The following is a 23,120-nucleotide window of genomic DNA, read 5'->3' on the forward strand; positions in this document are numbered from 1 at the left end:
AAAAAAAAAGGAAAGCTTTTGAAATTGCTAATTATTGTTTGAACTAATAATAAAAATAAAAAAGTTTATTTTTGTATTCAACGAAATCCTAAAACTTTATTAAATAAAAAGAACCATTTAGTAAAAAAATTTTTTTTTTATTTTTATGAGGCAAGTAAACTAAAAGGTTTTTAAAATACTTGTGCATTCAAGCTTTAAATAGCAAATAGGTCAAGCACAACGACAGCATTCTGTGAACAATTACGATATTAAATTTAGGTTAATATTTTGAGACAAAAAACGTGAATATTCAAGGAAGAAATAAGCTGTTATGTGCATGAAATTAAATGTGTATGCATAAATAAATAAAACAAATAATAAGAAGAGGAAAGAATCGTAATTAGGAGCGGAAGAAAAATTTACGAATGGCAAAAAATTTACATTAAAGGCTAGTTGATAATCGTCCATCAATTTTTAGAGACAAAAATAGTAAAGTGTTGACAGTTTTCCCTGTACGGATACAGTGTGTAGAATTTATACAAAATATATGCAATGCAAAAAAAGATGACAAGGGAAAAATAAGAAATGTCCCCGAAACACCACTTGCACTGGTGATTATTACTGTATGACAAATAAGATAAAAATAGCGAAGGAAATATTTAGTTGGCAAGAAAGTATAATTTCAGTTTGCTCTTATAAACGGGGCTTTTTTTTTCTTCTTTTATTTACTCATTTTGCTTATAAATTTATAAATGAATCGTGTGATCTTACAACGATTGGTTCAGTCTATAAAAAAAATAATTTTATTGGTTTTTGTTTAACATAATAGTTGTCTAATTGCACTAGTTCCATTAGAAACTAGATTCATTTTCGCTATTTCAAAATTATAAATTATATTTATTTTTACTATACAATTTAATTAAAAGAAGTTAAATAATCAAGAGAAGTTCAAAGATATTTTTAAATTAGTATTATTATTAATAATAATAATAAACTGCATTCCTTACAGCTGAATTTATCAAAATCTATAATCTACCAAATTTTTTCTGCTCATAGATACGGAGTTTCACATAGAGCAAAACCAGGGACCGACCACGACTTCAGGCCCAAGGCCCACAAAATATTCCGGGCCCCTAACAAAATATTTTGAAATTAAATTTCTGAAGGGTAGTCCTAACAATAAAAAGAATCTATTAAACTGCATGATCCAAAAGAAACATTCTAAAAAAGTTTAAAAGCAGACAATTGAAGATTATTTTTCTAAGATAAAGTTTATGCACCTAAATATTAAAGCAAAATATAAAACAACAAAACAATGTTGTATGAAAATAAAAATAGTTGGGTGAACACAAACAATTGAAATCAGTGATTTTTGCTAAAAGTCACTGATAAGCTGAATTATTTTAAAGATTGCAGCCTTCCATATTTGTCAAGAACAAGCTTTTAGTTCTTGTTGACACTAACAATTTATAAGAGACTGCGAATATGCATTCTCGTTGCATTTGCTTAAGCCATTGGAGTAAAAATTGCACCAATTAAAATTCAGTTTTACTTTCGAATTTGAGTAGTGCAATCTTTACACGAGTTTGGTTTATCACAATATAAAGAAAATTTGAAATAAAAAATGCCTTTTTTAAGAAAAACTGTTTCCTTCAGTAATGTTTTTTTTTTTTTTAAAGTAATATTGTGGACTTTTTTCTAATATTTGAGGCCCCCTAGAAAGTGTGGGCCCTAGGCACGTGCCTATTGGGCCTAGGCGATAGTCAGGCCCAGAGCAAAGACAAAGCTTGAATCGTATGCCACCATAGACCACAGCTTTAAAGAAATAGTCTGCATCCATTTTAAATGTTTTTTTTTTTCTTTTTTTGTGGTAAAAGTTAAAATAATATTCTACTATGTTAGCGTTTTTAATTTACGGATTTTTGAAAAATCTCTTATTTTTCTCTTACGTAAGTTTGATATGTTTTTTCACGGGCTCATGCGTATTTCGCCAGAACTGACGCTTGCGCACCAAAAGGGCACATGCGCAATAACTTAAAATCTTATTTACCGGGGACGTTCGGAAGCTAATGTAAATTTGCGAATTCTATCTCATGACAAAATTCAATCGTATCGTCATATAATTATAGGAGAAATTACAAATCAGTTAAATGTATCAAACACAACAATTGAAAATTATATAAACATTTTAGGCATGAAGTTCGAATTGAAAAAAATTCATCGAACACAACGAATCTATATACATTTTATGAAGCCATTTTTCATCACTAACTTTGCATGACAAACATTTTCGAATTTCCAGTAGGTTCAGTGGCGTAGTTTTAATGTATGTTAGGAGGTGATTTATCCCACACCTCCTTCGCCTACACACGGTTTCTTATAGTTAGTCCGTTCAGACTACTATGAAGTCAAACCAGTTTGCGAAAGAGCCATTTAATAGAAAATCTAGCAAAAATAAAAAAAGTGGTAGGAAATTTGTTTAATTTATGAATATGATGGGTTTGTCTTATTTACTTGTCAAATAAATAAATAAATGTTACCTTTTTTTACTTTTTGATTATTCGAAACATTTAGAATTATTTTTATAACAATTCGTCGTTTTCAACGACTTCTAAAAAAAAGGTGTTTTCTGAAAGATTTCATACTCTGAGAAGAAGTTGACCAACTGCTTTAAAATTTTCGATCGAATAAAGGGATCTGCATAACACACAGTCTCATTTTGAGACTAATGAAGAAAATTACGAATTTCTGGCAAAAATATTTCGAAGAGAAGTTAAGAAAAAACATCTGGACACTACTTGAAAGCTTTTCGGTTCAGAAAAAAATTTAATTATTGCAAACATGGTGGTAACTTAAAAACATCAATATTTAACATAGTTTTTCGAAGCTCTGTCGCCAAAGAAAATAGAAAGCCACAGTTTAAGTGCCTCACACTTGAAACAAAACAATGATTTTAAACTATACATAGGCTTTAGAACGGACAAATAACTTAAATATTTTAAAAATTATCAAACATTTTTAAAAAATCACCAATTTGGCGACATTTTTCCACTGATATGAAAATTAACAAAATCACAACCTTATTCTCAGTTTTTGCAAATTTTCATGAGCATTGGAGTGCATGCAGCATTGGAGTAAGTTCTGAAATATTAAAAAACTAGACCATAAATGCTTTTTATTTTCACAAAACTGTGGTTTTTTTTCCATTGCGCCATTTTCAGAATAAGAAAAGACAGCGATGCCTTTAGACTAAACCTATTCAAACAGTCATCAGTAACTGTTGCAGACAAACAGCACATTTTTCGCAAAAAAAGAGCATCATTTCGTATGACGACGAAGCCTTCAATAAAAAATATATATGTCAAAACCCGATTTCAAAAGTTTCAATATTTAACAACTCATTCTACCTTTTCTACTTAATAGGGACCTAAATATGGCAAAAGGTCAAGGATAAAATAAAGTGAAGTTGAAACTCACTTGTTCTGTAGGGCAGCATTTTCTTGCTTGACCCTATTGTACCTTTGGTCTGTATTGACTTGGTGATCTGTTAACGTTGCCACTTGACTTTGTAATTCTTGGACCTAACAAAAAACAAGAAAACAAATTCAGAAATGTTAATTTTTTATATCAAGTGGTTTGAAACAGTTCCGTCAGAAAATGATTTATTAAATAGTTTTATTGTTTTGTATCATAATGATTGAGAGTAGAGTCTGTGTTTTTTTTTAAATTAATTTCACACAATTCAGATTTCATCCATAAATTAGATTCATCATATTTTAATCAAATAGTATCTTTTTTTATTTTCTTCAAAATTCGTAGTTTCAAATACCGAAAAAAAAGCAAAGTTTATGTCGTACAAAAACACAAATTAATAGCGGAAATTAGTCTCAAAAACAATAATAGAATAAACTACTTTTAAAAATAAATACTTATTTAAAAAAGTAAAGTTTTGCTTCGTCAAAAATATCTGTATATTATTCATTTTATTTTATTTGTTTTTTCCTGTTTGACCTACGAGTGAGCTGAAGCGCTGATGCTAAAGGAATATGAATTCATTTCCCCCCCTTCCATCTTTTTCGTTATGTTTACTACTTTAAAACGACAATGCTTTGACGATTATTTATATTTACTAATTTATTATTATTTCGAGTGATCACCCATTTTTAGCCACCAAAAGAAATAATTAAATTGATGGTGTGTTTGACTGAAGTATGTTATTATTTAGCTATTGAAAGTAGGGTAACTTTAACTTATTAATATTCATTTGCTTGTTTGTTTAGTGACTGTAAAATTCTAAGAACTAAAAAAAGTGAAAGTCTTCCTCAGAAAAAATGCCTAAAAAAACAATAAGCAATATCAATTTTAATGAATAAACTCTAAGAGTGATGGAAATATGACCACTCATATTGAACTAATAATATGATTTTTAAAAATAAAAAAGCAATAAAATTATCTCCATTAACACCAGTAAGGCTAAAAAAGCCTTCACACTAGACTCAATTCATGCTAGAGTTTGTCTACGGTAAGAACTCCCCTCGCCACAAACTCTAAGGCCGTCTGTTGCTATGGAAACAAGAATAGTGCATTTCAGGGAGAGTAGCTTCTCTTCCCTCGAGGGCTAACGCAATAGACTGAAGAAAAAACATTCCTTTTCTTTTTCGTTGACCCCACACCCCTACTTTAAATAGTTATACCTCGTTACCATAGTCACCGCCACGGGTCTAGACGAATGGCTAGGGGTTCTTACTTTAGACAAATTATAGTAAGAAAGGGCTTAACCTGGTGCCTAGAAAATATTTATCAGTCAGCCTCCCATAGACTAGCTCAATTCTTCAACCCTTCCATTCAACAACCATTATGGTGAGAGCCACGATGGCTCAGGGGATAGAGCCAATGAGGTGAAACGGGTTCGATCGCGGCGATGGCTGGTCGATACGAATTCCGCATCCGGCTTGCACCAATCACAGTGCTGACGTAAAATATCCTCAGTGGTAGATGAATCATGGGTTAGAGTCCCCTTGCCGTCAGGCTAACCGCGGAATGTTCTCGTGGTCCTCCTCTCCATGTAATGCAAATGCGGGTTAGTTCCATCAGAAAGTCCTCCACGAAGACAAATTTCTCCCAATACTTGATCCAGAAGTTTCCTTGTCTTCTGGATGGGGTCCAAAATGACAAGGCTACGGAGTTGAACATTAGTAGTCGGAAACCAAAAAATTGCAACGGCTGTTCAACGACGGTTATAAAATATAAAAATTATGTTGAAATTATTAATACTTATAATAAAGCATATAGTCCTCCCTTGTTGAAATGGAGTTGTAAGTTTCACCTGTCGAAGTGAAAAATACATTTTCCGTTCACGTTAAAAGTAAATATTTTTCCAAGGGCATTTAAAACTAGAGTTCATAGTAAAGGATAGTTTATGTTATGAATTCTCAAAAATATTACATCCGCATAAAATTTGACAGGAAATCAAAAACTAGTTTATGTTAAACGATATCCGCATTAATAGAGTTCTGATAAACTTTTTTTTTTTTAAATTAAAGATTAGAAAAATTTCTAAAATATTCACACTAATAATTATTTCGTCGTATACAAAAACTTCTAAAGAGCAATTCTTAGCTTTTTGAAATCAATAATTTTCCCTTCTATACGTGATGATGCTTTTCGAATGCATTTTAAAAAATAAACTATTTGCTATATCATTAAATTTCATACCTATTTTCTTTAAAGAAATGTCAAAATCAAATAGCCCAATCTCAACGTTCACCGAAAATGGAGCGAAATTTATTAAGAAATTTATTAAAACAGTCTTCAATAATATAATCTAAAAATCGCGAAAAGCACTTTTTCTCAACAAGATATAAGAAAACCCAGCTATCCAAGGAATATCCTTCATACACGCGAGCACGTGTTTGTGCCGCTTTACGTAACCTCAATAAAGGTCGTTAAAAAAAGAGAGGGAGGAAGAAGAAAAAAATTGATTATAGAATATCGAGAATCTTCCTAAGTGGTGCTCCCAAATTATATTGTTTTATTTTTCTGCGTGGGATTCAAACATGTAATTCACACTCATGCATGTAAGCGACGGTAATCATCAATTTAATTATACGAATTATTTTGGAAAATAATTGAATTATAGTTGCGAGTTTTAACAATCAGTATTCAGTAGAGCACCGATTAACCAGACTAAAGCCGATCCGGATAATGAAAAATACGGATAATGGGACAACTTTATAAAATGGCAATGAGAATGTTTTTAAGTAACGTCCCTTCAAACTTTTTCTAGGCTTAGGATTCGCAATTGTAATAGTGCTTGTATACATAAAATCTCATTTAAAAATTTTCAGCTGGTAATGATTAACTCTAGTAACTAGTTTCAATCCTTTCGTCGCCATCTCAATTTGGTAAAATTTGTTTGAAAATGGCGTTTTTTTTCTATTTGCTTTTTTAAAGTAATTTTTATGAAACTTTTACGAAACTAATTCATACTGAAGGAATGAACTTGGTAAAAAACCGAAGAAGCTGAAAATAGAAATCCACAAATATCACGCATAACAATTTTTAAATAATTGAAAAAGTACTTAAAATTTGAGCAAAGAAAGAAGTATGTAAGAGCATTTGTTCACAGAATCTTATCAACGTTTCAATAAAAATATGGAGGCGGGATTTTATTTATTCGTTTAAATTGTGTGAATATGGATCTCATAGTATGATTTTTAAATCACGCAAATACGAGTGCAGAAATTTAATTTTAAAATCGCGTGAATACGAATCTCGATGCATCATTTTAAAATCGCGCGAGTACGAATCCTGATGTTTCATTTTAAAATCGTAGAAAAATTAATTCACTTGTACACAAATCATGGGGGACTTTTAAATCGGGTAAATACGAAAAACGATATTTTCTATAAAATCGTGAAATAAAATTTTAAATCGCATAGATAGGAATCGCGATGTGTGATTCTAAATCGTATGAATGTAATTTTATATCGTTGGCGTTGATTGCAAAAGGCGTAAAAATTAATAAATTTTTTTTCTTCTTCTCAGGAATTCGAAGAAAAAAAACTTTCTTTGAAGAGACGTACTTTTTTTCTTTCCTTTATTAGCAATAAAAAAATATCAGTGAACGGCGTTCCTGTATATTATACAGGTCTGGTAACAGCATATTACAAATAACATTTTAAAAGCTCAAATTTGTCATACTTTTATTAGAAAACTATCTTATCTTTAAAAAGTACTTTTCAAGGTCATTGAAGAACAAAATACATTCCTCGACCCCATTAAAATATTTTGAAAAAACTATTTTCTCGGAGGATAACAAAAAAAATGAAGAAATGGAAACAATCCAGCTGATTGAACAATCCGATAAATCGACTTTGGTATAATCGAAGCTTTACTGCATTTACATACACTAGAGTTCGCATAGCGGTATTAGGAAAATTTTTAGGTCGGCCTAAAAACATGAAATTTGACCTAAAAACATGACAGAAAAAACTGAAACAGACCTAAAAACATGAAATTTGATACATACATAGGTCACCTATGTATGTATCAAATTTCATGTTTAGTAGTCTGCCCGACCTGAAAATTTTCCTAATACCGCTATGTGCATGTGAACTCTAGTGTATGTAAATGCAGTAAAGCTTCGATTATAACAAAGCCGATTTATCGGATTGTTCAAAGGTCGATACAAATGAATTCATCAATTTCAATATAGAAGCAAGAGCGGGTGTGACATTCATCGGACTGGATAATAGTCGCAAAATTTAACCAAAATAAAGAGGGAGGGTCTTAGTAATATACCAGATTTCACACAGGAAAAAAGGCAGTTTAGGAGATTTTGCGGCAATTGGTACCACTTGTTCTTGGGTACTAAATAATTGAGGCTTTTTTTCCTTTTTGTAGTCAAAGATTATTCGATCTATGGACAAGTGCGGAACAAATATGCGAAAACATTCTAGAAAAAGGCTAAAGATTGTTCTATCTCATTGCAAACATTGAGAAGTAAACGATTTCAAGTGTTATTTTCAGACCTACGATAAATTGACGGACAAAAACGTTCGAAATATTTCAAACCGACAATAAGAGTGGGAAGAAAAAACATTTAAGAGTTATTTTTATTCCCAACGGAATGTTGAGAATTATTACTTCAAGTCTTATCCCGCCAAGTGTCAAAGCTTAATCTGTACAAAATATCGACGCCTGCTATTTTGGAACCTCCTTTAATTTATAATAATCACTAACAAATGTTCCATTTCGGATTTGCACTATCAAAGTTTAATTCCGCAGACAGATAATTTTGAATCCAACCAAGAAGATCCAGTCCATCCTAGATCCAGTCACAGAACAAACTCAACGAGCCATATAATCGGTCAACCACTAGGGAGGTCGGGATAGCCAGGTAGGTAGGACGTTGATTTCTTGTTCGTGAAAACGGGAGTTCGAACCCTGGCGGTCTATTAAGTGGTGACTGGTGCACGTTAAATCAGTCGGGGTCACAAAATCTTTCAAGTTCCCATAACAAATTAATACCACTGGGGGAAAAGAATTGCAGATTGATTGTTCTCTGGTTCAGGCTAAAATTACGATGTGTAGTTAAATGAATGACTCCGCCCTGTAAAACGGTCTGTGGCGGGTGTAAGTACCTGATAACATACATATTCTTGGCCATAGATGACGCCACTGAAAAACAAGAAGCGCACCCTCTGCCTTAAATTCGGTTGGTTGCTGGCATTTGGCAAATGGCAATAGAAACAACAATAACCACTAGGGATATTATGCACTAGCACGGTGACCGAAGCGAGACACGAGCAGTGCACGAATCGAACAGTCATCGCTGCGATTTGTAACTGGGTCACTTAATTTAAAAGTGAACGCTGTAACTTTGAACCATTCCGGCAGAAATGTACTATTTAGTTGTTCCCCATTTGGCATTGTATCAGACAAAATACGTTCTTTAAAAATAAATTATATACAAAATTTAATTATTTGTAGTAGCCAATACTAATCACAATAATTAAAACAATTCTTGTCCTTCTTGGCATTGGTAAATGTCCAGTACACTTGTGTTATATATAAAGCCTTCCTCTATCTTTATTTTTTCGGTTCCAAAATTTACAGCTATTATTTGCAGACAATATGCAAGCATTATTAAGAATGTTACGTATTTACACGTAAGTAATTTTTCACAATAACTTTAAGGATTGGGAATGCTAATACTATACATATCCAATTATTTGCTTTACTTAGCAATTACTATTTCAATATCTCGAATCAAAATTGACGTAATTCGGAAAATTCAATTAATACTAAAAATCAATTTTTTTCATTTTTTAATTTTTTAATGTTCGACCATTCATTGCGAAAGCTCCTGCGATTTAAGTTCAAATCCAGACACCCCAGTTCAAAATCGATATTAAATCTATATTAAATAAAATTTTAGAAAACTGCAATTCACTAGAATATATAAAAACAAACTAAATAATAAGGAATTTTCATGAAATGGTAAAGCTCTTTGAAAATACAAAAATAGAAGCAAAATTGGCAGAAAAGAAAAAACCCTCAACTGTAAACAAATCAGAAGAGAGAAGAAAAAAAAGAGACATAATGTCAGTTTTGTTCCATTTCGGGATAATTTATTCCACTTTCGAAAGAGGCTTCCAGTGGTGAAAGTAGAGAAGAAAATTGCTTTTCCTGAAAGCGATAACCATTTTCATCATGTAGAGGCAAAAATAATCTACCACTCAGTGGGACGGGTAAAAAGCATCTCCTTGTGAGAGCAGCATGATATATCCTCATAAATCATCTTCAATTTTTAGTGTTTTTTCCTCTTTATCATAAACGATCCTTCCGTCATCAGTCTTGATAATATTTCAACTATCTTCTCTTCATGGTGGAACGCCAGAACGAAGAGGATACTCAAGAGCACAATGAATCTTTTATGAAATGGATGGGGAAGATTAGGAGAAAGGATAGAGAAGAGGTCCGGTAATAAAAATGACAGAGAAGTGTGAATTTAAAACCAGCCCAACCAATTTTCGAACATAAATTTGAAATTGGGTGGAAATTCGTGTTGATGTTTCCCGAAAAGGGTTAAGTTCATATTTAAAATGATTTATAAGTAGATTAAGAATTTAAAAAAATAATTCCACAATTTCGACAATGCCAAAATTAGCTCCACCCTAGTCACTTCATAATATCTTGATGATCTGGAATCTTGTTTTATTCATTTGACGTCTGATTCCCTTGTTATCGACGTTAGTACCTAACTAACATGACATAGCGCTTGGAAATTCATTTTACCCTGATTTGCTCCTCTCGGCCATTGTGGTTTTCTTATTCTGCTTTTTAATCTTTTTCTTTCTCTCGGCTGCTGTGGTCATTCTAGTTTTGTTTCTCATTAAAAAAAACTTTTTTTTTTTCATTTTTCGTTGGCTATTTTACGTTTTTTATTTCAAGTCACTTTTAATTCTTCTCATTTAAGTCTGGCAATTCTTGACAAAGGGCGAAAATTTTTGTAGCGCTTGAAACACGTAAACTGCTATTTCCTATTTGTATATAATCGAAGCGAATGTTATTTTCTATTTGTATNAGGAACAACACAACCTGTGACGTAGGCTATATTATACCCAATTCTTCCCATTTAAGTCTGGCAAGTCTTGACAAAGTGCGAACATTTTTGTAGCGCTTGAAACACGTAAACTGCTATTTCCTATTTGTATATAATCGAAGCGAATGTTCGATTTATAATTCGAAGCAAATGTTATTTTCTATTTGTATACATTCGAATTCGATTTCCTTAAAATTTAGAAAAATAACATTTTTACTAGACGCAATAATGAGCCATTTTTTTAAATGCTTTCATTCATTTAGTATAATCCGGTCCTCCAAGTCCGTTGCCCGGTTTTTATAATTTATTTGATAATCAAATAATATAGTTTAAAACTCATTCAAATGAAACATGCTAGATTTAAAATTAATCAGCAATAAAAAAAAAATGGATATTTCGTATGAAATGGAATTTATAGGATAAAAATTATGAGAATGTTAAACAAAAGTATTCTATCAAATTATACCTAGAAACTCATAATTGTAACCAATCAGAATATAAATTTAGAGTAGCGAACAAACCGGAAGTTGTTTAATGCTATAAAACTAAAATAAGTATTAACTATACTTAAAGCTTTCGCCAGTTCAGTTATAGAAAGTAAATAGTGTCTTTAAAAATTATTACACAATGTTAACAGAACATAGTTGTAATTAAAAAATATATATATTGCGCATAAATTAAACTACAGAAATAATAAATACAATTATAAACTAATGTTGAAATCGTTAAGTAAAAATCGGAATAGTTTTTTTTTTTAAAAAAAACTTAAAATGGTTTTTAAGATACCGCTTGCATAAGTGATAAATATGGAATTATTTCGTCAAATTATTGATAAACTATCTAATTTTTTAATAAATTAAAAATGTAGGTTTTCGGTATTTTTTTAAAAAAATAATAGTAATAGTAAAAAAAATTAAAATAACTGAAATAATAATTTTAAAGGTTTAAAAAATAATGGAGAATACACATGCCCCTATATGACCCCACGACTTTATGCCTGTTAATGGGTGCTTTTTTTTTTTTTTTTCATTTTTTTTTCAGGGGACTTTTTTCCGGGTGCGTTTTTTCTGGGCTTACCCTCTTAGTGATCTTTTTTTTTACCGTGGTTCATCTACAGCGACTCTCTCATTAGAGTTAAAATCTACAGAGACTATTTTTAGAAACTGAGTCCGTTGAGATCCACTTTTTAGCAACTGAATTTATGAAACCCGATTCATACACAACACAGCGAAATTTTACAGCGACGAAGAGCACCGTTTTTTCTGGAAAGAAGTGATCACGAATTACAATCAAAATAAATAGCCGTGAAACTGTAATAGATTATTATTAAAGAACTAGTAATGTTTTATTATGAAGGTGATTATTTGAATTCGTTTGTTACGTAAAATATGTTAATAAAATAAGTTATTAAAGAATTTAAAGTATGTTAATTAATAATAAGGTAATTATTGCAAGTATGACTTAAGCTGAAAGAGAAAACTTTCAAAATAAAATCACTATATACTAAATTTAAATAATTTATCTTTTTTTTCACAATTTAATTTACTATTTTTTCGGTATACATACAAACGGGAAAAAAAAATTAAGAAAAGATTTCACCATAAAAAATAATAAAATACTAAATATACAAAAATTTGTTATAAATTGAGACCTAAAAATAACAGCTAGCAAAGTGGCGAGTCTACAAAAGAAAGTAACGACTTTAACAACCAATCACTTTTTCCCATCGTTTCTATTTTTATCAATCGTTTAATTATAATAGTACATCCTTGTAGAAAGACACTCTGGATGTCCAATAATGTATCCACTCAAAATTTTGATCCTACAGAATTCATCAGTTTCTGGTGGAAAGACTCACGCAAAAGATTCCTTAACAATTCACATATTTCAAAGCTGTAATGTATATGTTACTGCGACAAAAATCAAGAGAATGTTGACTTTCACCGGTGAATGTTGACAATCACATAGTCGCTTTTGTAAATGTCAAAAATATATACTAGGTCTAGTTAAGTGCGACTCCCCGGTAAACGCTACACTGATGTTTTTTAAAGGCAAAGTCCAACTGCCAGGTATACTTTTGCCCGGCACTCCAAACACTGATGTTTCTCCTGATCTATCCTCGGCAGATATTAAAATATCGAATATACATTATAATATCAACGAATATCAAATCGGCTATAACAAATATCGACCTAGTATCAAATCGGCTATAACAAATATTTCGGACATTCACCAAAGCAACTAGGTGATTGTTAACATTCAACGGTGAAAGTAGACATTCTTTTCGGCCATTCACGGTACAAATACATTAAATGCAATTTGCCTCAAAAATATTTTTAAATAAAGTCAGTATCTTTAACTAAACTTTGTCACACATTTATATTATTTTTATTGTTAAATTAACTTTTTATAGCCGTAGATTATTTCTAATATGAATATTTTTTTAGAATATAACTTCATTCAAGCAAAAAAAAAATTTTTTTTAATGTGGTTATTAAATGAAAAGGACCTATCAATGACAACCCCCGACTCATTAGGTTTGAAGAAAAAGTTCGGGACTTAGTTATTAGATTTAACGGGACACCGGCTAATAACTGAAAATTTAAATTTTCAGAATGTATTTATACATTCAACCCATTGCACGACAGCAAATGCCATAAACAGTCTGATATTATACTCAATTCAGGTCTAATGTTGATAGCAATTTTTTGATAAATAAATTTATAAGTAATGAAGGCGAACCATTACGAAAAAAATCAGTTTTTAATTTACTATAAATTCATTCCATTGTATTGCAACAATTACCAAAAAGTCTTATTTTACTCATTATGGAGATCCAATATTTATTAAATTATCTAATTTGGATAATAAATGTATGTGTTATAATAGATATTAAATATTTTTTTTAATGAATAGACGTGGATTATCAAATTATTATTATATTTTTATCAGATCGATATTTATAACTTTACAAATCGTAACGTAGGAAAAGCAAAAATTATATTTGAAATACGTTGACCAAATCTACAGAGAATTGGTATACAACTAAATTTATATTTGCATGCTAAAAGACAATAGAGAATTAATTTTAAAAAATTATAACTAAAATGAGTAAAAATGCCTTCAAATGATGAAAATACCAGGAAATATTTGTTAAATTAATTCAAATTTTCTGGAATAGTATCTATAAATATTATTTACGTTTACAGTATTGATAAATAAATTTTTTAAAAAAAAACTAACTAACCTTATGTGAGAGAATATATTTAAATTCGGAACTAATACACAATGCGTCTGCTAGCTGAAAATCCGTGGTGGTATCGGCATCCGGACAATAATCCAGCCAGCTGGAATCCGGCTCAAGTGTCCAGAAAGAAGTGGATCCCCATCGATTGTTGCTGGCCGACATTAAATATCCAGGAGAATGAATCCCGGCTAAAACCATCCATCAAACAACAACAACAAACGACACAGAAAGCGGGAGAAATTCGATTTGCGTGTCATAACACTGAAGAAGGTTTTGTCACCATTTTTTGCAGGAGAGAGAAAATTCTAGAAATGTTTTGAAAAGAAGAATAAAAATGACTGCTATTTAGAACAAAGCGATTCTTCGAAATGTTGGAAACGGGTGATGCGTTTAGTAGAGATGAGCATCGATATCCGCTAAATAGATTAAGGTTATCAGTCTACGTTCGAAATCATAACAATATTATAATGTTCTAGCTTTCTGCTTCAGTTTTTTTTCGCTTTTAAAAAAAAATAATGTAAAAAAAAAAAAAAAAAACATCGAAAATTATCGTTTCTATGACGTCAGACGGATATAATGACATTTAAATCATTCGGCAGGGAAAGATTAATGATGATTATAATCCTATTCAAATATCATAATTTGATGTATAAAAAAAAAAAATTATTTGATTTTAAAGCGTAAAAAAAAATATGCATCAAATTTGGTATAATTTGTATAATTATTACTAGTATGAAATATGCGTAAACGTTAAATATTTTTTTATTTTCCTTCGGCCACAAAATAAATTTGAATACTTCAAAAGATACATATATTTAGATGGATCTAAAATCACACTTTTTCTCTTTCGAAAAATAAATTATCTCCTTAAAAAAAATAATATAATAAAAAATTAAACATGACAGCGAGAGTCGCAGATTATTATTGCATGCGCAGATTATATTTCATCGCTTTTATTTTTCAAAGAAAACAATAGGTTGATAAATAAGGCTCCTATTTTTAAAACTTCTCTAAACATGTTTCTAATAAATATTACGAAGCTGAAAAGAGTATGAAAAAAAGTAAAGAATTTTTTTCCTGCTAAGTTATGACAGGTTTTTACTGTATTATGGTATTAATTCCATTTAAACAACCCTAAAATTCAAATTATAAACTGCAAATTTTTGATGCATCATTTTGAAAGACCTCGTAATTACAAAGTTTGCTACATTTATATTAGATTAAGCTTAATTCTTACTACAATAATCTCTGTCCGACTGCGTTGCTGATGCAGACAAATCCGGATTTAAAAAAAAAAAAAAAAAAAAAAAAAAAAAAAAAANAAAAAAAAAAAAAAAAGCGACATTTTTTTTTTTTTTTTTTTGCTCCGTACATTTTATTACCAGGGCTACAACACAGTATTTCCAGTGCCAATGTTACTGTGAATAACCGAAATTGGTGTTGTTGACTTCCACTGGTGAATGCTGACAATCATATAGTCGTCTTAGTAAATGTCCGAAATACTAGGTCTAGTTAAGTGACCGGTGGCTGAGCGGTAGCGCTTCGCACTGTCGTGGCCCACGTCCCTGGTTCGATCCTCGGGCCGGGCAAGGTTGACTCAGCCTTTCATCCCTTCAGTGGGTCGATAAATAAGTACCAAGCATGCTTGGAGACTAAACACTGGGGGTTCCGCGTTCGGCTGACCACCTAACCGGAACATCTACTCCTGCACCCCAGAGCCCAAGGTCAAGAAAACTGAGATGGGCACAGTAGGCCTTGGCCCTCTTTGGGCTGTCGCGCCGCTGAATTTAGTTTTTCTATTTAAGTGCCACTGCCCGGTATGCCCTACATCAATGTTAAAAAACATTAAAAAGGAACATACATAAACCATAAAAAAAGGAGCCTACATAAACTTTAAAAAAGGTTCAGTGCTATTGCCCGGTATACACTACACTGATGTTTAATTAAGACCAAGTGCAACTGTCCCATACACATTTAACTGGTACTCCGAACACTAATGTTTCTCCTAATCTATCCTCAGCAGATTATTATATTTTGCCTCCCCCAATATTTTTAAATAAACTTAGTCACACATTTATATTATTTCTGATACGAATATTATTTTTTTTAAATATAACTTCATCCAAGCGAGAAAAAAAAATTTTTAAAATGTGGCTATTAAAAGAAAACGAGACAAAAACAATAAGTTACTTACTACGGAAAAGAGGATCGAAGAAAGATGGAGAGAATATTTTGAAGATACGCTTAACGCACACCATGTTGAAAATTCTGAGCAACTCCCAAATGTTACATTAAATGTAGCATCNATAACTGAAAATTTAAATTTGCAGGTCTAGTTATTAATGTAATAGACATTCATTCTACTGTATTGATACTGATGTTGTTGTTTTTAATGTTCAGTACCACTGCCCGGTATGCCGATACTCCGTAAACTGATGTTTTTCCTAATCTATCCTCAGCTGATACTGAAATATCGAATAAATATAATAATATCAACGATTCAATTAACATCAAATTGGATATAATAAATATTTCGGACATTCACCGGTGAAAGTCGACATTCTCTTGATTTCGATCATTCACGCTAACACCAATATTTTAAATATTTATTGCCTTTTTCCATGAGCGCACTGTACAAGTAAATTAAAAACAACACTACCGTTAAAACAACACGTATTAAAACCGTTCAGAACAAACCATCCTTGTCAAATCACCCAACCATTTAAAAACATTCTTTGTTTTGAGCAACGTAGGACAGAAAGGGTTTTTTTTTCGTCGAACTATGGTTTTCTTGGTGCCAAATGTATGTTTATTTAAAATCAACAATATACTACTTCTAATGGTGTTCCCGGAAGTTCTTTCACCTTTCGCTAAGGAAAAATAAATAATAAAAGACACAGTTTAAATGTACTTGGGGTTAAACTATTATTTAAACTATGCATTCCATTTTGCTGAACTATGGCTAAACTGCTGAACAATTTAAACGATACATTCCAAGATTATCTGGGCTTTGGATCTGACAAATAACTAAAGATTTCAAAAGTTATTACACTTTTTGAAAATCACCAAATTTGGCGATAATTTTTCCATAGATAAATAAAAATTATCGGACTCCATGAATGCTTTTAAATTTTCTCACTTTTTCAAGGGCCCAGATAATGCGGTGTTATACTTTATAACCGTCGTTGAACAGCTGACTTAATTTTTTGGGTTTACGACTACTAATGCTCAATTCCACAACCTTGTCATTTTGAACCCAATCCAAAAGACAAGGGAACTCCTGATCAAGTATTGAAAGAAAGCCTTTGTGGAAGGCATTTTGATGGAACTAACCCGCATTTGAGTTACATGGACAGGAAAATCACAATAACCTCTCTCAGTTAGTTTGATGGCAAGCCATGATCCGTCTACCACTAAGGATATGTTTACGTCAGTACTATGATAGGTGCGCAATTTATATCGACCAGCCATCGCTGGGATTCCAACCCGGGTCAAGTTATTGGAAGACGAACGCTCTGTAACCTGAGCCACCACGGCTCATAGTAACTTTTTAAATATTAAAAAATTAGATCACACACGCTTTTCATTTTCACAAAACTGGGGCTTTTCTTTGCATTGATGTTTTGCGCCATTTTGAGAAAAAGCATAGAGGTCACTGCCTAAAGATAGGCTAAACCCAACCTGACAGTCATGAATTTAACTATTGCGAACTCGCAGCACTTGTGAATTATATTCGCAATAAAACAAAAACGTTATTTCATGTGATACACCAGAGATGGCAACTCACCTTCTGGTTGAGATCTATAACATCATCTTCAATTGACATAGGAACATCCAAGGGATACATCTCATCGGAGCTTTGAGAATTTCGACGACTGCCACTTCGGTGAAGCTGACTAGAATAAAACAATAAAATTACAAACTAAATTTATAAATAACAAATTATTCGAATGAATTTCTTCGCGATTTTCACCTAAGGTGTACAGTATTTATATAAATGGAACCTTTCTGACTACAGTTGTCCAAGATCACAAAAATGTGACCTCAAAACAATACTTTCATTTTACATCGCATCTGGTTTTAGTACTTATAATTTCGGAATTTGCGGGCCTGGGGAAGCGTTTTTTTCTCCATCCCCAAGGATTATTTTTTATAATTTATTTTAGTGTACCTACCTATATAGATATATATATTAATAGGACCTGAAAAGAGACCTTTATAATTCTTTATTCGACGCATATTTCAAATTTTTAATGCTCCTAATTTTTCTGACTCTTACAGGTTCAAGTTTTTTTAAGGTTTAACAATTATTAATTTCAAAAATTTAATTGGTTAATGATGAGTTTTGTCTCATATCTGCTGATACGCAGTTTATACTATAATATAGTTTATAATTTTCTTATTTATTATTATTAATAAAAATATTACGGTCTATAAATTTTAAAATTTAATAAATAAATAAATACTTACTTAGCTAATGCACTAGTTGAGAGCCTCTTACAACTAAAAAGAAAGGAAAAAAAAGCGTAAATAAAGATATCATAAGGGTCAGCACCTCATTACAAATATTGTATAAATAAAGTAAAAGACCATTTTATTTAGATTAAAAATGTAGAGGGTTTTTTTTCCAATTAGACTGTCAATTTATAAAAATTCATAATAAAAAAAAGCGGTTAAGGTTATTAAAAAAATGCAACAAATTTGCATGATAAGGTATGTATGTTAAAGTGAATGACCGAAATCTAGAGAATATCGACTTTCACCGGTGAATGTCAACATAATCGCTTTGGTGAATGTCCGAAATGTTTCTTATATATCCGATTTGATATTAATTTATTCTTTAATATTATTATATTCGATATTTTAATATCTGCTGAGGATAGATTAGGAGAAACATCAGTACCGGTTAAATGCATATCGGCCAGGGGCATTTAAAAAACACCCGTGTAGGGCATACCGGGCAGTGGCACTTAACAAGACCTAGTATGTATTTCGGACATTTACCAAAGCGAACTATGTGATGGTCAACATTCACCGGTGGAAGTCAACAACCACCCATTTCTGTCATTCACAGTAACATATACTTTCCATTCTTAGTTCCTGCTTTTAGTTTTTTTTTTTTTTTTAAAGCTTTCTTTTTTAATAAAAAAAATCGTCAGTTTAATTAAGAATTCCATTTTAATGAAACCTATAAATATAAATTCGATAAATATTTTATGATAAAAGAGATAGTTAACCTCTGTTTTCCGCCATTTGTCAAACACAACAGCCCAGTTACGATTAGCAACAGCACAGTTGTGTTCTTATTGCAATGCTATTTCAAACTTATTTAATTAGTTTAGAAGAAAAATAAAAAGTATTTCTAGGATATATTTTATTCCTTCACCAATTCTTTAGCATGCTTATCAATATTTCAATAATTTTCGAACGCATCAACAAGAGTGCAAAGTCACCTGGGCATAATGTAATAAATCCGAGCTGACAACTTCTATGCTTCGTGGGAGAATTTCTTTTAGTGGCAGCAAATTTTAAGTTTTAATGTATGATTCTTAGTTAAGTAAATTTGGTTAAAATCATTTTCACACCACTAGATGAAAATAATTCAAAAATTCATGACTTAAACCACTCTGATCCATTACTCGTGTGATAGTTTTTAAATGTTGGCAAAATTAACCAAATTACTGAAAGATTTTTCGACTGTCTACCACACTATAAACAAATATTTTGAAAAAATAGTTTTTTATGCATGTAATATGTAAAAAAAAAATTGCTAACTTAGTTTTTAAATTATTTATCAATAAAATAAACAAACGAATATCTACTTGTCATCAATAGTAAAATACCAACAAAAAGCAAAACTTATTTGCTATTGTCAAATATTGAACAAAATATTCTAATTCACCATATTTATACAAAAATGAAATAATAGCAAAGTGGACAACAATTCAAAATAAATAGTAGGAAGATAATGATAAAATTTCTATTAAAACACATTTTCACTGTTGAATCTTTAGCAGAAATATTTTTTTCTACTTATCTATTTTTTATATTAAAATGACTTAAAAATTACTAAATCCAATGAACATTGGAAATACCAGTAAAGCGATGTGATTCGATAAATGTAATTTGACAATGTACGTAATGCAAAAATATTCTTTTAAAAAAAGTTTTAGTAAAAATTAAGGTTTTAAGCAAGAATAAATTTTTATACGAAATTTTCATACTTTGACAAAAAAATAGAGATATCTATTATTTTCGGAATTCGGAAGAAGGCACAGATATTTAAAATCCCACTGAAAATTACATGACATGTATGCTATCAGAACAAAACAGAAACTTTATTTTATTCACAGAATCTTTTATTTAAACTTCATTTATTAACAGCTTACTCAGAAACTAAGTTTTTATTAATAAACAGTTAAGACTCTAAAACGAGCGTTGAACAATACCCCTGAAAAAAAATAAAGAAAAATCATAATTAAAAAAAAGCAAGTTAAAAGTTAACAATAACCTTTGAAGACCTTGAAATGTCCCACAGACCTTAAAACATGTTTTATTTATTTATTTATTATATCTCGATTCTAAACAAGGAGATACATCAGATGATGATCGCTTTCAAAGTTAGCCAACTGATGCAGAAAGGTCAGCGAGGGACAAAGTAACTGACCCATCTTGATATGCCTTCTTCTTTTAATGCAAAGAAAGTAGATTGAACTCATTGAGGGGACGAAAACCCTTTACTTACAATCTTTTTTTCTTCCTCTTTAAATTTAAACGGTGCTTTATATTAGAGCCCGGATTTTATTTATTAGAGCTCAGAACCGAAAAAACCCTTGAAAATACATACCTCTAAAAAATGTGCTTTAAAATAACAAAACATGTCCTTACAATATCAAAAAATTTACTTAAAATAAAATTAAAATAACTGGTATGAAATGTAAAAATATTGTTCATAGTTTCGATACTCCCAATAATTGATCCAGGAGTTCACTTGTCTTCTGGATTGGGCTCATAATTAAAAGTTTGTGGAATCGACTATGGGTAGTCGTTAACTCAAAATTGGGTCGGCTGTTCAACGACGGTTATAAAATAGCATTAAAAAAATTATCAATGTAGTTTTTACGCAGTGTGGATTCGTCTGCCATAACATGGCAAAAGTGTCTATAAAAAACTGATACAATTTAGAATTATTCTATTTTCTAGAGGAATAATATGTTAAAGCTGCAATGCATTAAATAGTAAAACTCAGATGAAATGTAAGTTGTAAGAATGAGCCGGTACTTAAGACATACATAAAATCCTCTAAAATGATTCTAAATTCTAAAAAAAAATTTTAAAGAAAAATCTAATAGAAAAAAAAATCCCAAAATATCAAAAAATTTCCTACATTTTTTTTCTTCTTCTTTAAAAATTCCAAAATTTCAAAATTTTCCTAATAGAGCAAAAGAGTCCAAAAATGATCAAAATATGGGCCTTACTTATTATTACTAAAATGCTTGTTTAAAACATGATTCATTTAAGGAGAAGTTTGGGACCGCTCCCTTCCGATTATTGTACCGTAAAAATGAACCCTTTGCAAGATATTTTATGGTAAAAACGACCTCTTAACAATTTATTTCATCTTTAAAACAAACCCTTCGCAATATCGTTTTTCTTTCAAAAACGGACTTCTCACAAAATTTTACGTTTGAAATACGGAGATGGAGCTCATTTAATTCATAATTTAAAAACTATAACTCCAGAAGATAAGTTTTTTTCTCACTAAATCAGGATTTTATTTTTACAAATTTCAAAAGGGCGGGACCGTGGCAGAAAGAACCTTATCCTACGGTAATTTTAGGTACACAGAAAGTTTGTGTAGATTTTTCACAAAAAGTCAGCTTTGATTTCTTGCAAAAAATCTTTTCCTTTAAAAAAAAAAAAAAAATCAAGGATAATCTCGGTTAAGTTTAAACAAACATAATAATAATCCACTTTTGTAGATATGAAATTAATTCTGACTTCTCGACAACTGACCCTCCTTCACACTTTAGTATATAAATTAATGCTCTCAATTCAATATAATTGGCATGCGCTGGAGTATTTTTTTAGCATTCTTTCAAAGTGAAAATTATTTATCACTGTTTATAATATAATTATCATATAATGAAAAGATTAATACAATTTGGATAATATACATTAAGTTGTTAATTCAACTTAATCTACGTGCTCTGATGCATTTTTATAAGCATACTTTTAACGTGGAAATTATTTATGACTCTGTCTTTAACCATATAATAAAAGTTTTATGTCATGATTTGAGAATTATTGCTATCTAGGCATGTTATTGAAAGTTATGTTAAGATTTTAAAAAATCCCTATTCTAGAATGATGTAAAAAATCTGCAAATATCATATTTAATGGGTCTCTTTCTCCGGAATATTTTAGCCTTAATCTGTTAAAATAAACCTCGGACTCGTTCGAGTACAAAAGAATTTTATCGATTTCAGACTTGAGCGGACTCAGGTACAAGAGAATTTTGACGATTTTGAACTTGACTAGGCTCTGGTATAAAAGAATTTTGTCCATTTCGGATATGGACTAACTTGGATAAAACAACGAATCAATACCTCTGGGGGTACTGATCCAGGAGTTTCCTTGTCTTCTGGATTGGTTCAAAATTACAAGGCTACGGAGTTGAACGTAAGTAGTCGTAAACCCATGAAACTGGGTCGGCTGTTCGACGACGGTTATAAAATAAAAATAACTTGGATAAAAAAGATTTTTATCGTTTTCGAACTTGAGTGTGCTCCAGTGCAGAAGAATTTTTTCAATTTCGAACCTGACCGGGCTCGGGTGCAAAAACATTGTGTCGATTTCGGGCTAAGATTTATTCTTCTGGCTCGAGCGGTCTCGGGTTTTTAAAAATGAACCCGAACTCATTTCTGGTAACACGTTGCCATGGAAGTCAAAACAGTTCTGTTTTTCGATCTTCTCAGCATTTATGGTGTCACGAGTCATTTTTCCTGATCACGCTTTCTGATCTGAAAAGATCACGAACTATATCACGATTTAAGCTTCCAAAACAATTACTTAGTGCTCCATTACCTTGTTCAGTCAGAACATGCGATTTATTCAGTGCGCCGTGGATATTCTCTTTACAAAAGACAAATGGCAAGAATATTCAATTGAGAATTAGACAGCTTTGTTTAGTTAACTTTTAGTTTGGTTCACGATTCAATAGATTGGAATAAAACCTAAAATTAAGTCTACCGGAAAAATTATCCGTCTTTCTTTCATTAAACT

The 23,120-nt window shown here is 31.0% G+C and overlaps 1 protein-coding gene across 6 annotated transcripts in view; it reads right to left on the bottom strand.

The window, feature by feature from the left end:
* LOC107448091 (rab11 family-interacting protein 4B) overlaps positions 1-23,120 on the bottom strand; it is a 120,288-nt gene that overhangs the window by 33,718 nt on the left and 63,450 nt on the right. For all 6 annotated transcript variants that reach the window (XM_043046505.2, XM_043046506.2, XM_071184314.1 and 3 more), the window contains 3 exons: positions 18,306-18,338; positions 17,623-17,731; positions 3,457-3,560 (listed from right to left, as the gene is read on the bottom strand). In XM_043046505.2, the coding sequence (XP_042902439.1) occupies positions 3,457-3,560; positions 17,623-17,731; positions 18,306-18,338 (246 nt within the window). The remainder of the gene's footprint in view (positions 1-3,456; positions 3,561-17,622; positions 17,732-18,305; positions 18,339-23,120) is intronic.

This window comes from Parasteatoda tepidariorum, chromosome 8, assembly GCF_043381705.1.
Source record: "Parasteatoda tepidariorum isolate YZ-2023 chromosome 8, CAS_Ptep_4.0, whole genome shotgun sequence".
NCBI classification, from domain to species: Eukaryota; Metazoa; Arthropoda; class Arachnida; order Araneae; family Theridiidae; genus Parasteatoda; species Parasteatoda tepidariorum.